General features: G+C 45.5%; 1 protein-coding gene across 2 annotated transcripts in view; it reads left to right on the top strand.

Moving 5' to 3' along the window:
- Positions 1-9,777, top strand: part of NRP2 (neuropilin 2) — a 115,907-nt gene extending 106,130 nt beyond the window's left edge. For both annotated transcript variants that reach the window (XM_003253975.3, XM_030802716.1), the window contains 2 exons: positions 4,218-4,268; positions 6,427-9,777. In XM_003253975.3, coding sequence (XP_003254023.1) covers positions 4,218-4,268; positions 6,427-6,731 — 356 coding nt within the window. In that variant the 3' untranslated portion in view covers positions 6,732-9,777. The remainder of the gene's footprint in view (positions 1-4,217; positions 4,269-6,426) is intronic.
- Positions 9,778-17,229: the final 7,452 nt, after the last annotated feature.

The raw sequence follows: 17,229 nt of genomic DNA on the forward strand, positions 1-17,229 counted from the left end.
GCACACTAGAGAATATTTGACTCTTCTAGGGTGGAGGGTGTTTCTGGAACAGTCTTGTGGGGTGTTTTCATAACTAGCCACCCTGGTCTCTCATTCCAAAAAATCAGGACAGCAGGAGATGAGTGAGACCTTGAATCATGCCTCACCGTGTACCTACTCTGTTTCTCGATGATGTAGAGAAGGGACACTGACCAAAATAAGGTGACTTTTTGGCCTGAGACTGATCTCTATATGAAAATGACTAGAGTTTTGTGAAGTTGGGTTGTATTTGTTTTTAAGCAGTAGCTACTGTGCCCACTTGATTACTCAAGCTCTGTAAAACCCCTTCCCGTCATTCATTCAGAGTTGACCTCTTTCTCTCACTGTGCTGATCTGCAACAGCTGGGGAAGGGGATAGGTGTTGGGGATTGGGAGGGCAGAGGTCTGACTCACATAGATATATGCAAGATGGAAGATTTGTGGCAAAGCTAGGCGATCTCTTTGAATTCCTTGATGAGCCTGATACGAATGAGTGCAAGCCAAAAGACAAGAGATCAGGCACCATGTTTGAAAGCATTTCTATCAATCAGAAGATAAATGGGACAGAAATCCCCCAATGCCCAACTTGCAGCAGCCTCAATTCCACAGTATCCTCCTCTCCACTCTCACATTTTCCTTCCTGATAGTGGCTCAGGCTCATTTGCCCAATCCCTGCCCTAGACTCCAGCATCACTTGGAAGTCCTCTCCGCAATGCCTCACTTTCTTTCATGCTAATTTGGCATGGATGAGTCTTCACTTCCCAACCACACTGAAGGGCCTTGATGGTAGACACCTGGTCCCTTACATCTTTATTTTCCAAAGTCGTCAGTTTGTTTCCTGGGCATGCAGTGAGCCCTCTTACTAAGTGGTGTTAGGCTGGTTAGTTGGTTAATGAAAACTGCCCTTTGAAGAACAATGTAATTTAGTTTCCTGCTCTGGGTGATGCCTGTCATGGAAAGCATGAAACCCCAAATTTCAGATCCCCACATCTTCATGTTCATGAGAAGCCCCTCAAAGCCCTACTCCATCAAAGTAGTGAGCCAGTGAAACAGGCAACCAAAGTGTGTATCCAGCCAACCCGGATCTGAGATAAGGCAGACTCTTTTATTTTATTAGAAGGGGGCAGTAGGGATATGGTGGTAGTTACAGTGTCCCAGCCACACCCAAAGAACTTGAATGCAGACTGGGGATCCACCCTGGCCCTAACACAGTATTTGAGAGTAGTATTTGTAGTCAGGCTGACCTGAAACTGAATCCACATGGGGGCCTAGAAGGAAACAGGGTCATGGGAGCACAAAGGTTGAAAGCGGAACTCATGTGGGTGGTAAGATCCCTTCTTGACTTGCATTCTTCTAGAGGTGTGGCCCATTCCACCCTCCCTAGCCCATCTCACACTCACAAACACACCCACCCACTAAAACAGAGTCTTGTAAGTTCCTCTTCAAGTTTTCCCTGTTGAAAACAAAATTCTGAGTCCCTGGTTCCTTTCTCCCACTCTCTTCTGATGTCTGCCCTGACTTTGGCAGCTAGGTCCGCCATCCTGTGGCTGCCATTTCCCCTTTCCAGGGAGCTGCGACCTCTACCCTCTGCCTTGGGCTCCTAGCTCATCATTCTACCCCCTGCCTCCCAGAGGCCATAGCTTTACCCCTTGGTTTTCCTGGTAGCATCTTACCTGCCACACCTTGCCTTTTCTTTGCTAGAACTACAGGGACCTGATGGGAGAACCACATTCCTTCCTGCCGGCCTCCTAAGGAAACAGGCTGCAGTTTACCTACCAGGCTCAACAGAAAAGGAAAGTGGCCGGCAAAGGGCAAAGACGCTTTTGAGAGAGAGAAAGCTCTTAATCAAACACAGATATCAAGAATATTAGCAAGGGGACTAGAGAAAATTGCTATCAAAGTAAACGGTTTTTTGTACAAATGTTCCCTTTATTTGTGTTTTCCCCAGTGTACCATTCTTTCTTTAAGGCTTGGTGAACAGATGCGCTTTTGAAAATGTTGATTAACTTATCCTTTTTTCGACCCCCTTCCCACTCACTCAAACTCAGGGGAGCAGTGATTATATAAAAAGCCAAGTCAAGCCACTGAAGTGTTCTTCTTCACCTTAAGCAGCCTTTGATTCTCCAGGTGCAGAAATCTCAGCTGCATCTGGGCAATTGATTTCATTGAGTCTTAGAAATGGGGCAATTCTTAGGAAATCATCTCATCCAGTCCTCAACCTCCAGAGACAAGAGGCCGTGATCTCCTGTGATAAAATGTTCTCAAAATCATTAGCATCCTTTTACCCTTTTTCCTTTAAGATCAATGCCACATTCACCCCTTTCCAGCCAGTGATCTATGGTATCCTAAGACTTCTTCCCTGAGGGTGTGAGATGGAGCAACATGGCATTCTAGCCTCCAAGAATTCATCACATCCTTGGCAGAAACAAGATCCCTAAAAGCAAGCATAGGATTTGGCCCAGAAGTCACTGGCAGGAGCCCCGTGGTTCTCATCCTAGGCTGATTCACATATTCTTATCCAGTGTTCTGCCTCTTTTACTGGTGAAGATGTTAAGACATATGAGCAGCCCATCAAACCAATTAATTGTTGGAAATGTGACGGTTTTCTTCCATGTTGGGTTTTTTTTTTTTTCATATGGAAAAAAACCCTGTGGGTTGACTTTCACAAGCTCGATTTGATCCCTGTGACAAACACCACCTGCCTCTTGTTGATTCATGTTCACATCTCCCTTCCAAGGAAACAACCTGCTCTGTCCGGGCCTGGAGGAGAATGCAGGGAATGGGTGTTGAGGTGGGGAGGCTGGCGTGGCCTGCAGGTGCCAGTTGCTGTGCTTTAAACATGCCAGGAATGGGCTGGAGTTATGGAGGATTAGTGCCACGTGGCATCAATCTTTTCAAGTGGGGTCTTGGCAAGTTGTTTTGTGCATCCCTTACTAGTGACCGAGGGAGATGAGAATGTGCTTTAGCACTTTGGCCAGAAATGAGGAAGAGTTCTAATCTGATTGAAACCATGGCCTCCAGGAAAAGACTGAATTTCAAGTGTGACAGTGATGGATCAATGCTCAGTTCAGATCACAGTCAAGTAGATCTTCCCTGAGATGTAGTGCTGATGAAGGAAGCTTTCGGGATGGTCTAAAGTTCTTTTTCTCCCTCGTCTGATACTTCAGCCGTTTGGGATTTTGATTTTCTTTTAAGCCTTGATTTTTGGATTTCAATTTATAGTAGTGACTTCAAGATTGTTTATCTGACTTGGTGGAACAAAACTCTGAGAGGGCCATACACATTCACTGGGGCTGTCTTGAGCTGACAGCTTGGAAAGGCATAATTAGCTTGTGAGATAGGAAGAAATGATAAGATGCTGCTCTTTGCCATGCATTTGATGTTCTTTATTAATGTTTTACCATTTTAGACAGATAATTTTCAGTGGTTCTGATTTCTATAAGTTGGACAGCACAGTGAATAGAGAGACCTGTATTATCACCCTCCCAAATTATCATGAAAAAGAAAAAGATAGTGATAATACTGGAGAAAACTCATAGTAAATTAACTTAGCCTGGCTAGTCAGATTGGGTGCCCATCTTTGATCTATTCTAAACCACGAAGAAAGCTAATAGGAAAAATAGACTTGGGAAGGATGAGAAATACTAGCACAGATATGTGAAAGTCAACAGGCATTATGACATGCCTTCCATTTCTGCTCTTAAATTAAAACATATAATGATGAAACAAGACTTCCTTAAACTACCATATATTTACATGAAATCCAGAGGAGAAAGACTCTGATGCTTTTGTGCCCACTGAGATGTGTGCCTATGAAGCGGTGCAGCATGCTACACTAAATGGACATCCCAGTAAAGGCAGCTGCTGTTGGGCATAAGATGCCATTGAAGGTGCCTTAAATGAAACCTGTGTTCCTAATGAATGCCAGTCATTAAAAAGGCACAGTGGCAGGGGTTTCTTGGCACTGAAGACCCAGAGTTTCTTCTTATTTCTGTGTTACTGGTTGTGGTTGGAGGAAGATACAGGTCATCTGAAGGAGAACAATCCAGTAATGTCCATACTGAATGATCTAGAAGTGGAGGTGATTCTCTAGCTGCCTGCCAGAATGGGGAGTCATTCTCGTAAAGATTGCCTCCCTGCCTTTTAGCCATGGTGATAGAACTTGTTATTAACTTGTTTTTATTTTCTTTATATTATAGTGGACATCCCAGAAATACATGACAGAGAAGGATATGAAGATGAAATTGATGGTGAGTATTGTTATGATTTAGCAGATAATCGTGAAATTCAAGTTTGGTTATAAAGACGCCAACAAAAATAATGCTCAGGGTATCGGAGGGCCAAAATTTAGAACTATCAGTCAGAAATATATAAAAGAATCTGGAGAAAAATGAGGGAACCATCAGTGGATCTGTCAGGGTCAATTTTAGAGGTTTAGAAAGTTCATTGAGTTCCTCTGCCTAATCTGAAACAGATCCCCTCTTTCCAGTAACTTTTTACCTGGATGGACTTCAAATCTGAATAAACCCTTTACAAGTGAAAGATCAGCTCCTCTATATGTGTCATTGCCTGAATCTTTTGACCTTCTCCCAAAAATGGCCTGAGTGAATGAGCATAATGTGAATATTCTCCCAGACCTGCTGTGGTTTCTGGTTCCCTGGCTTGGGGGAAACCTTCCTCACACTATTCAAGATTCCAATTTGGAGCTTGTTGCAAGATTTCAGTTTCTTTTTCACACTGACCGTCTCGTATCTTTATATTTATTCCAAGTTCTATTTTTCCACTGCAAACACATATACTTCAAGAGGCTAGAGGGCCGCTGAGCAAATATGTAGATGTAATTTCTTCCCTCAACTCAGAATAGCACAAGTCTCTCTCTGGGCTTCTCTGAGTACCAGAGTTGATCTCCAACAGACTCAACAGCCAGATTCCACTTAAAGAATAACTGTAGACTAAGATTGATGCATTTAAGAGGAACAGTTTATAGAGCAGCTGCTTTTAACCTGCCTTTAATCAGAAACTTCATGCGTAGTTATAGAAACTGGAGCGACTAACCCAAACAGCACCTTGTTAACTGACTGCAGACTCTCCCTGCAAAACCCAGTCCAACACTCCTTTTATGGGCAAAAGTGCATGACCAACCTACATGGAGAGATTGCAGTAGATCAGGCAGAGGCGCACTGGGATGGAGTAGAAAGGGCAATGGGTAAGGAGGCAGAAAGCCTGATCTCCATTCCTGCTTTAACTGCTTGCTAAGCCTGTGACCTGGAGTGAGTTACCTAGTCGTCGCCTAATTTCTTTAAACCCCAGTTTCCTCACCTATTAAAATATATATAATATCCTGCCTTCTTCTTGAGATTATTAGGATATTTCAAAAAATGATGCCCAGATGTGGGCATGCCTTGGCCACAGTGTAGAAACGTAATTAGATTAGTCCGCTAGGGCTTCCAGAACAGAGCACCACTGACTGGGTGGCTTACAACAGACATACATTTTCTCACAGTTCTGGAGGCTAGAAATGTAAGATCAAGGTGTGGACAGGGTTGGTTCCTTCTGAGGGCTGTAAGAAAGGATCTATTCTAGCTCTCTCTCCTTGGCTTGGAGATGGCCATTTTCCTGTTCATATGATGTTCTCTCATGTGTGTGTCTCAGAATTTCCCCTTTTTCTAAGGATACCACTCTTATCGGATAAAGGTCCACCCTCATGACCTTATTTTAACTTGATAACCTCTGTAAAGGCCTTATCTCCAAATAAGGTGGTGAGGGTTAGGACTTCGATATGAATTTAAGTGGCTGGGAGGGGGATACACTTCAACCCGTAACAATAAGGCACGATGCCTTATTATTAAAGGAGGTCTGATGGCTGGGAAAAATCTGCTGCTTATATGGCCAGGAATGCCAAATTAGGAAACTCATCATGTGCAAATAGTCCCAGACTGTCCTTTCATTAGCTTGAGGAGGTTGGAAAGGAGGGATGTAGAGGTCGCCTTGAACACAAGACCATCCCAGGTGCTGCAGAGCCACCCCAAAGGTGCTGTTAAAATCAGAGCTTACCTAATGTAAGTCAAATTATTTAAATATCGGATACTTAGTACTTACCATGTGCCAGACACCAAGCACTTCACAAATATTTGTTCATGTAATCCTCCTAACAACCCAGTTGAGGCAGATTTTACTATTATCCCCATTTCAAAGAGGAGAAAACTGAAGCAAAGAGAGGTTCAATAGCTTGCCCAAAGTTACACAGCTAGGATGCGGCGAGGCTGGGCTTTGAACCCAGGCAGTCTAATTCCAGAGCCTCTGCTGCTAACTGCTGTGCTCTGAAGAGCCCCTGGGCTGGGGAGGCTCAGTCACTTCACCCTGACATAGGCAGTACCTGCAGTCTCTCACGAATTTTATGTATCGCAGATGAATACGAGGTGGACTGGAGCAATTCTTCTTCTGCAACCTCAGGGTCTGGCGCCCCCTCGACCGACAAAGAAAAAAGCTGGCTATACACACTGGATCCCATCCTCATCACCATCATCGCCATGAGCTCACTGGGCGTCCTCCTGGGGGCCACCTGTGCAGGCCTCCTGCTCTACTGCACCTGTTCCTACTCGGGCCTGAGCTCCCGAAGCTGCACCACGCTGGAGAACTACAACTTCGAGCTCTACGATGGCCTTAAGCACAAGGTCAAGATGAACCATCAGAAGTGCTGCTCCGAGGCATGATGGATTGCACCTGAATCCTACCTGACGTTTCATTCCAGCAAGAGGGGCTGGAGAAGATTACATTTTTTTTTCCTTTGGAAACTGAATGCCATAATCTCGATCAAACCGATCCAGAATACTGAAGGTATGGACAGGACAGAAAAGTGAGTCACAGGAGGAAGGGAGATGCAGCCACACAGGGGATGATTACCCCCCCCAGGACCGCGGTGGCTAAGTCATTGCAGGAACGGGGCCATGTTCTCTGCTGGGACAAAACAGGAGCTCATCTCTTTGGGGTCACAGTTCTATTTTGTTTGTGAGTTTGTATTATTATTATTATTATTATTTTATTTCTTTGGTCTGTGAGCAACTCAAAGAGGCAGAAGAGGAGAATGACTTTTCCAGAATAGAAGCGGAGCAGTGATCATTATTCTCCGCTTTCTCTTTCTAATCAACACTTGAAAAGCAAAGCGTCTTTTCAGCCTTTCCATCTTTACAAATAAAACTCAAAAAAGCCGTCCAGCTTATCCCATCCTCTGATTGTCTTATGACTTAAGGGATTTACTGTGGTGTAGGTTCTGCCAGCCAACCCTACAAGCTGCCATTTCCAGTCCTAGCATTTAAGTAGGATGTTGTTGCCTTTAACTTTTTTTATCCAGGGGAAAATTGCCATTTTAGGGTCAGCATGAACAGCTCTTTCTTGTATGCGATTTTAAACAAACCGGAAAGGAAACTTCACACGTCAAAATCCATAGAAGTGCCGGGACGAGCCTTAAAGTGCTTTGTGAGTGAATAGGAGCCATTCGCTAATTCTAGACCCACAGTGTCTGGTGGTGGGGCTTCCCTTGTGGGGCTTCTGGTGGTGGTTTTGCCTTTTCTTTTCCCTGCTCCATGTTCTTCTAAAACATATACATATATACACACACATACACATATTCTTCAGGTCTCTAAGCCCCTGGAAGCAGCATTGTGTGATATTTTCAGAGGCAGAGGAAAATAGAGGGAAAAATAGAGACTATTGGTATGTTCTCCCCATCAGTGAGATATTGTAACTGGTCACCACTGGACGGGAAGGAGAACAGTGGACAGGGAAACAGAAGCCCAGCCTCTGTGATCATATGAGGGCCAAGGCTGAGCAGTGTAGACAGAGACCCTTTGAAATGCATGTGTCTCTCAAATAGACTAGTAAACACCGACTTCTCCCTTGGGTTACAAACACCATTTCAACCTTTCAGGAGAGTCAGAGCTAGGATGTACGAGAACTGATTTTAACCAGAAGTCCGCAAGTATTGTGGACAAGAATGCTTAACCATGCTGCTTCAGCCTTGAGAGACCTAGGTTCTTACACATATGCACACACACATACACACATGCACACACACACGCACGCACGCACGCATGCACACCAATTTATGTGTTTTTTATTAAGTGCCTTGAAAAAATGAAGAAAAATGTATTTTCCCTCTATGTAAAAATTAGTGAATATCTTATGAATTAAGGCATTCCTCTTTCCCTAACCCCGATGGCTCCATTCCCAAGTACCCCAACTCACTGCTGATCCTACTAAAGGAATGACCCCTTCTACCCGAGTGGTAGTCATAGCCCTAGATGACTCTCAACTACTCTTCAAAGGGAGGCATCAGGAATAGAATGAAACTGTGTGAAGGATAAGATTGTTCGCATCAAGATCCAAATCTTGATTTCATATTAATGCCTAAGGATTGCCTGTGTGCTGGAAATATATTTGAAACTCAACCAGTATGCCCAGCCTATTGCATATCAATGTCAGACCATTTTTGCTGCTGTGGTCACCCATGATTTCATTTGTCTTATACCCAGGTGAATGGGGAAGGGTGAATGGGACTGGCTGGTTCCTTTAAATGTTAACTTATGGAAATGCTAGTTCAAATGGTAATGTCACAGTGTTTTGTATGCAGAGAGCAAGAGTTCAACCAACAGCTATTTATTCATGTGTGTATGTCTTTGCTGCTTTGAGTTCTCTGTATCTACTGTGTATGTGAATGGTCATGTGGGACTCAGTGGTGGTGTTGTGACTTTGACCTAGGGTCCGAGTGTCACAGCTGATCTTGGCACTCGGCACTCATTGGCACAGTGGTAGTTAGAGGTGAAAAGTAGAGCTGTCAAGCCCAAGGGCTTAGCTTTAGGGCTCCCCCTGAGTTGGGCCCGCAGCAGAAGCAAGATTTTAACTAGCCCCTTTCCTCTTCACCCTCCCATGATGCGCAGTGTTCAGAAAGCTGGTAAGTCCTAGGGATTTCCAGAAGTAGCCTGCAGAAGAAGTTGGAAAGTCACTCCACGGGTCCTGATGCTGTCATGCCCAGTGAGCCATTTTACAGTTCTCCAAAGTCTAGCCCTGTCTCAGACCTGCACTTCACCTGTAAGTTATGTATAACTCAACCTACAACCCTCTAAAAGTCCTATATCCATATTCACCATTGGCTAATTTGAGGTCCTAAGTGGGCCCTGAATGCTAAACAGAAGCAGGGTATGCAGGGCTACATGTAGATACCTCACCAAGGCTGGAGGCTGGTCTGTCCTAAGACAGAAAGAAAGACAGCTGGGCCCAATTTTGACTTGGCCAGGGGACACCTTGGTGTGTTTGTTATCTTTATCTGTGGGTAGGCTAGCTGACCCATCTTGAGTCATTCCCTTTGGGAAACCCCACTCCCAGTATTGATCTCCTTTTTGCCTTGTACTAAATGACACATTACCTCCACGCTCTCCTGGACTAGGCGGTCAACAGGGCCACAGGGTTGCTTTCTGTCTTTGGTGGGGCAGGGGAGTTGACAGGGATGAGGGTCCAAGGAATAAGCATGAATGACAAGAAAACAAGAGAAAGAGTTAACCTGTCACATAGCAGGTTAACTTTTCCAGGGTTTGCAGTTAAAGGTATTCGACCATTCGCTGGCTGAGCCAGATCACGGGAACTTGAGAGCTTTTACTGTGATTCTTCAATGTAAAAAATAAACAACAATGTCAAACTGTGTTTATATGATTTGTATAAAGCCTTTTTAAGATTACTATTTAAATAAACATTATACCAGAGATATTTTTCTGCATCGTGGTTTTTTTTTTTTTCTGCATTGTCTTTATTGGAGACAAACAGATCTGGGATAAGGGTGACCAAACTGTCCCACTTTGCCTGAGACTTTTTCAGGTTTTTAGCACTGAATGTACTGTTGAAATGGGATAGTTCCCTCAACCCCTTCACAGGACTCATGATAGGGTGGACTGCTTACTCAGCCTGCAGCTCTCAACCCCTTGTGGGAGGGGGAGAACACAGGAGAGCAGGTGCAGAGGCCAGGATGAGCATTTTTGGGCAACCAGCAGGAGCAGAACTCTGTGAGAGCCCGTGGCAGAGTCTAGGGGTTGCCCATGACCCCTGGCACCCCAGAGGGCCTGTGTTACAGTGCACTCTTAGCTTTGCCATCCATGGATGGCTTAAGTGTTAAACAGCCCAGTGTAGGGTCACGATGACAGCCTCTTGCACCCGCACTCAGGCTCTTGTCTAGCATCCAGGAGGAATGAGGTTTCACAAATTTGAGGTTGGTGAATGTGGAGGATTTTATTGAGTGGTGGAAGTGGCTCTCAATGGAATGGGGAGCTGGAAAGGGGATGGAGTGGGAAGGTGGTCTTCCCTTGGAGTTTGGGCATCCCTAGCCAAACTCTTCTCCGAGATCCCACTATCAAGCTGTCCCTCTGAAGTCAAGCTGCTTCTCTCCAACATCTGGCTGCTGCTTCTCTCCTTCTCTGCCACTCTGCTGCTCTGCTGCTCTGCTGATGGGGCCTGGGGTTTTCTATAGGTACAGGATGGGGGACAGGGCAGGCCAGGGTGGTTTTGGAAAAGGTAACATTCAGGCAGGAAAACAAGAATGTATGTTCTCACTTTGGGCTGCAGGTACCAAAGAAGAGGGTGGTACCCTTACCAGATACCACCCTCTTCTACCCAGTATTTCCCTGCCTCCTGTCCATATCACTGTGTCCTGGAAAACCCTTTGTCTGAGTGAGCTTGGTATAACAGGCTACCACAGACTTGGTGGCTTAAACAACAGACATACATTGCTTACAGTTCTGATGGCTGGGAAGTCCAAGATCAAGGCACCAACAGATTCAGTGTCTGACAAGGGCTCTCTTCCTAGCTTTTAGATGGCTGCCTTCTCTCTGTGTGCTCACCTGGCCTTTCCATAGATAGAGATCTTTCTGTCTTCTTCTTGTAATAAGAGCAGTAATCTCATCATGAGGGTGGGACCTAATGACCCACCTCATGACCTAATCTAAACATAATTACCTCCCAAAGTCCCCAAATCCTAATACCATCAAAATGGTAGTTGAGGCTTTGATGTATGAATTTTAGAAGGACACAAACATTCAGTCCATAATACCCCTCAATCCTGGGCAAACTAAGATGGTAAGTCATCCTCTTGGGATAATGTTTCTTCTCAGCATTTGAAGCAGTAGGCTGATGGGCAGGTTGACTTCTTATAAAATGAAGATAGTGTGGGAATGGGTGATGGGCCATCTGGCCAGATGGGCTACTTTAACTCAGAGTCCTACCTGGTAGACTTCAGAGGCTGTGACCCGTAAAAACTCTTCCTCCCTGGACATCACCAGGCCCTGTAACTTTAGATTGTTTGCTCCTTCCTTTGTGGTCAAACCCTTGATTGTCAATGTCTCTGGTGTTTTCAGCATCTGTGATGATGCTTCTCAAAGTGTGGTTCTTGGCCAGCAGTGTTAGCATCATTGGGGTACTTGTCAGAGGAGATGTATATGCTTAGGTTCCAGCCTAGATCTACTGAATCAGAAACTCTGGGGGTGGGGTCTAGGGATTTGTGCTTCAGCAAAGCCCACCAGGGGAATCTGCTGCTCTTTCAAATTTAAGAACCACTGATCCAGTAGAAATGAAAATGTCTGTATCCTCCTAAAATTCCTACATCAAAGTCTCAATCCCCATCATGATGGTATTAGACAGTGGGGTCTTTGGCAGGTGATTCGGTCATGAGGTGGGTCATTAGGTCCCACCCTCATGATGGGATTAGTGCCTTTAGTGGAAGAACTATCCTGGCCTTGGGTGATTGAGGTGATTGAGGACTTTTTCACCTATTGGTTATTGGATTCAAAACTACCTAGGTAGTACAATAAGTTCCCAGGCAAGGAGGAGGGAGACACTTCATTATGAACCTCCCTCCCCATGGAAGCTCTGAACCTGAGCCAAATTTGCCACCATCCTGGGGCTCTGTTCACCCTGAAAAGGAAATTTGTTTCAGTCATTTATTTAAGAAATGTTTTTGAGCAGTTCTTGATTTTGTAAGCTCTTAGAGCTTCCACTCAGGGAGGGGACAGGAAGCAAACAGCCAAATGCAAGAGCATGATCAACAAAGGAGAAGGGCTGGAGATGGGGCAGGGAAGGTGAAGGGCCAGGGCACACTGCACCTTAAGGCCCCAGTGAGGAAGTGCTCTCTCTTCTGTATCATTCTTCTGCTCTTTTTAATTTATAAAAAGGGGCAGCCCCCAGTACCACCCATTCCTCACTGACCAATAATGTTACCACAGTCGAATCTCTGCAATTTCCCTCTTTGCCCCTCCTGTGATCTTACGATATCTTGTGCGTCCTGGGATGCCTGGTTCTATCGTATTACTGACCCTAGCAACAATAACAGAGGTTAAAATGAAAGCAAATTTCTTCTTTCCTTTAGTTGAGCTTTTGGGTATTTTTAAAGCCCTAATAAACTAATAATATCTCCTGGTCCCTAGCCAGCAAGTGTTTACATAAGACCTTTTTTTTTTTTTCTAATCTACATCCTTCTGGAAATGTTTACATGAAACTCAGGGGAGGCAGGCAGGCCAGTGAAATGAGGTTGGAACAGAACCATTGTTGAAGAAAACAGGACCCATCTGGATGCAGAGGCCGCCTTTGCCCCTGTGACGTTGGTGGTGTTGATGGGGGTGTGGGAGGGAACCTGAAGAGGTTGAAAGATGACTCAATTTCAGTTCTCACAGCCTTCAGGCTCTAATCCCAGGCTGAGCTAAACAAAACTCTTGGGAAAAATCTCTCTCCACCAGGGAATAAAGGGTGTGAGATGGGGAGTGGGGTGGTGGGAGGGGGTGATGGTCAGAACAGCAAATGCAACCAGTGGTGGGGGCTGAGAGCTACCTCACCATCCACCCTAGGGGCTCACAGTAACTTAACAGTCATTCCCATCAACACGATGGGAAGAGTCCTGGAAGCTTACAGGTCGCCCCAGGCTGAGGCAAAGGCAGGGCTTACCCCTGAATTCCTATCTCTCAGAACTCCTGAGCCACCTTCGCCCACTGCCCACCCCACCTTTCAAGGCTGGTCCTCTTCCTTCCTGCGTTTTCTCAGTGACCCTCAGAGGCAGTTCCTGGTGGAAAGACATGCCTCCCATGTTCTCTCTGGAGGCCCAAGCAAGAGACCTCCAAGGGAACTAAGAGCCAGATTACTTCTGCAGCTCATCCAGAGAACAACACCTGTTTCCTCTCCCTTCTCTGCCAGAAAACCCTATAGGACAAGTGTGTGCGTGAGTGCATGCGTGTGTGTGTGTGTGTGTGTGTGTGCAAGTGCTGTTCCTGTCATTGCAGTTTTACAAGTGCTGTAAGAAAAGGAGGGCCTCTCACTAAGAAAACATATCCCACCTGGCCACAGTGAGTCTGAGCCGTCCCTCACCCCCTCTCCTACCCAGTGGCACCAGTGCAGGAGGGTGCCCTCTCTGCAGAGGACACAGCCCAGCCCAAACAGGGCCCACACAGTGTTCTGACCTGAGGCCCTGTCAGGCTTACGTGCACAATGAGGTGCCCAGGCCTCTGCAGAACGCCCTTCACCAGTGGAGAGGCAAAGCCCCAGGGACCGGGCATTCAACAGGTGAGGATTTGGGGTGCTCGGTTCTAGGTCCCTTAGCAAACCCCTCACCAGACCAGCAGGCCCCGGCAGCTGTGTTCAGGCATGGACCCTTCTTTACCCTTGAGACTCTAACAGCCTCCCCAGAAACAGTGCCGTTCAGTCTGCAAGGTGCAGGCTGCAGCCTCCACAGCCCCCCAGGCTTCTCAGAACCGTCTGCAAGGCCAGGATGCTGTGGTTTGGAGCATAGCCCCACTAATTAATCTCATCCTAAAGCCCTTGACTGCCTCCGCTGGGAATTGAAGCACAGCCTTGCTGCACCTCCGCCTTGCCAAGCCTCACGCAGAACTGCCCGACAGGGCCTTGACTCCAGAACGGGTGGCAGGCGGCCTTTCTAGATTTGCCTTCTGTCTTCACCTTTTTTCCTCCTCTCACCCCTCATCTCATCTTGCCTTGAACATTCGTGTTTCTATTCCCAGCTGACTATTTTTAATGCCTGTGGGAGTTTGAAGAAAGCTTTGTAGGGTTTTGAAACCCCTCAGTGCTCCTTTCCCCTTGAATATGGACATGATGAGGAGGCGGAGAGCACTGTCTCAGGGCTTGGGAGACCAGGGTTCAAGATTCGGTTCTGCCTCTACCTGTGTGACCTTGGGAAGGCCACAACACATCTTGGCTTTCCCATCTGTAAAGTGGACGTTTGGGCTACTTGGATTTTGAGCCCCCAGCTATGCTATGACATCCTAGTCCATGAGGTGGTTCTGGCTGGTTGTCTGTATGTGTGTTGCACAGCCCAGCAAGGCAAAGCTCTCCGGATGCTCCCTTCCCAACATTCTCTCAGGCTCCCTTCTGCACAGATGATGGGGATGGCATCTTTGGGCTTGACTTGATGTTATTGTGGAGCTGGCCCCCAATCCCAGCTCCCCAGAGGCAGAACTGCTCTTTTCCCCAGAGCCCTTCACTCCTATCTACTGACATAGAAACTGACATGCTTATTTATCCCCCATGACCTTTCGAGGGAAGAACTGATGTATCCATTCATTTATATAATAAACCTATTTTATATTAAATGTCTAAACTGTGCCTTGCTAGGTGCTAGGAGATGTGATCAGCAAAACAACCTGGTTCTGTCTTCGGGGACTTACAGTCTGGAAACACACAAGTGAATCAGGAAACCACACAAATATAACAGTATGGCAAGAGCTCCAAAGCAAAGTGCAGAGAGCTGTGCGTGTGTAAGCAGGGACCCGAGCATTGTGTCCTATGGGAGCTGAAATCCTAGGATGAGTCAGGTGAGCAGGGGCAGAAGGCAAAGATGCTGAAGCCAAAGGAAACTTGGCTAGAGCAAAGTAGGGGGTGAGGAGGAATGTCTCATTCACCTTTGCATCAGGACCCCCAGCTCACACCTGTGCATAATAAATGTTTGTTGAATGAATGAATACATGACTTGTATAAATTCCTCTCTGACAGGCATCAAGCTGCCCAGTTTGTACAGACTAAAAGATGAGTGTTTTTGTTCTTGCTTCTTGCTACCTGTTCTTCACTGTAGTAGAAAATGTGCAAGTAACCTTCCAAAAGTCTGTATGGAGAGATTATGCCATAAGTTTCAGCAGGGAAATGGGCACTATTAGTTTCTGTTTAAATATGATAATTTGGGCTAAATATAATATTCAGATTAAAATCCTGTTGAAACAGTTGGAAAGTTGCCAGATTTAGCAAATAAAAATGTCCCATGCAGCCACAGTATAGCAGTTCCTCAAAATGTTAAACATAGAATTACCATATGATCCAACAATTCCACTTCTAGGTATATATACCCAAAATAATTGAAAGCAGGGACTGAAACAGACACCTGTGCACTGATATTCATAGATACATTATTCACAATAGCCAAAATGTTGAAACAGCACAAATACCTATCAACAGATGAATGAACAAAATGTGGTGTGTACATACCATGAAATATTATTCATCCTGAAAATGAATGACATTCTGATACATGTTACCACAGAGATGGACTTTGAAAATATCATGCTAAGTGGAATAAACCGACACAAAAGGACAAATATTATATGATTATACTTATAGAAAGTACCTAGAATAGGAGAATTTCTAGAGACAGAGTAGATTAGAAGTTACCATGGGCTGGGGAAAAGAAAGAACTGGGAGTTATTTTTTAATGGGTGTAGAGTTCAGGTAATGAAAAAGTTCTAGAAATGGATAGTGGTAATGGTTGCACAGCACTGTGAATATATATAATGCCCCTAAAATGAATACTTCAAAAGGGTTAAAATGGTAAATGTTATGTAGATTTTACCACCATTTTTTAAAGAGCACCTTGATTTTTTTTTAAGTCTCCTGTAATACTTGGGACATACTTAAACTGAAAAATTGCTCATTATCTGAAATGTAAATTTGACGAGATGCCCTATATTTTACCTGATAATCCTAATTGAAGAGCTTTCTCTTCACCATGGGATTCCTGGGACCTTCCCAAAATTTCAGGGCTGTATTTCCCAAACTAAAAATTTGTGCTTATGATTTGATAATAAAGAGTGTAGAAAACAGTTGCAGAAAGTCAGGAGGAGTCGTGCCTACTCTAATTATAGATTGAACCATAGAGAGAGGCCACAAAGTGACTCCCTCAGCTCTTGCTCACTCCATCAACGAAGAGGTAGAGATTAGAAATCTTGGTTGGGTTTCCCATCTGTTGTTTAATCATCATGATCCACAAATGCTGTAAAAGCTGGTTATAAACCCCTTCTTACGATTGACCACGTGGCTAGAATTACAGTTGCAGATGGCGATGCTCGTGCGTGTGACTCAGACGATAGCCTTGTCCCCCGCCATCAATGGATCTTCACACCAGAGTTGGTAAGAACCCATGGGGTGCCCAGATGCCTAATTGTACCACCATTTGCACCCGTGTCTTCTCAAAGAAAGAAACCGCCTGAACAGCTCATTGTGCAGCACGAAACAACAGGTGCAAAAGCCAAAGGCCACTTTGGAGCCATTTGGACCAAAGAACGTGACTCTGCATAACAAGTGCCACAAACTTGGTGTGCCCGCATCAACCTGCCAATGAGATGGGCTCAGCATCCTGCCACAGCCCCAGAGTCTACAGCGGTGTTCCAGGTGGTCCCACCTTCTCCCTCTCTCAACAGAATGAAAGGCAGCTGGGAGGGCATAGCACGAAGTGATGGGTTGCGTCCAATTCATTTTTACTAGGTGCTGACAAGTCACTGCAAAAGTCTGGAAATGTGTAGCACAGCAAAAACACAAGGGTCACAATGCACTGGTGAATGATTACCACAGGAGAAATTCATTACAGGCTGCTCTCAGCTCCCATCACATAAGGAAGTGTTACATTAACAAGATGGAAGGTCCCTGTGGTCCCCTCCCCAACACAGCCCCCACTGCCACCGCCTGCCACCCCACTATTTCAATTTGTGTTGCATGGTGGGAACAGAGCCCACAGGCGGGGGAAGTTAATTCTGCTGCACTAATCAAAAAGGGGGTCGCAGTGGCAGCCAAAGCCAAGCGAAGCAGATTCGACCTGTGCACTGCATGAAATCCCTTCTGCCAGCCTGCGCCAGTTAGGACCATCATCTTTGGGCACCTAGATGTGGCATGAACACAAGGTGAGTCTTC

Source organism: Nomascus leucogenys, chromosome 22a, assembly GCF_006542625.1.
Source record: "Nomascus leucogenys isolate Asia chromosome 22a, Asia_NLE_v1, whole genome shotgun sequence".
In the NCBI taxonomy this organism is placed as follows: Eukaryota; Metazoa; Chordata; class Mammalia; order Primates; family Hylobatidae; genus Nomascus; species Nomascus leucogenys.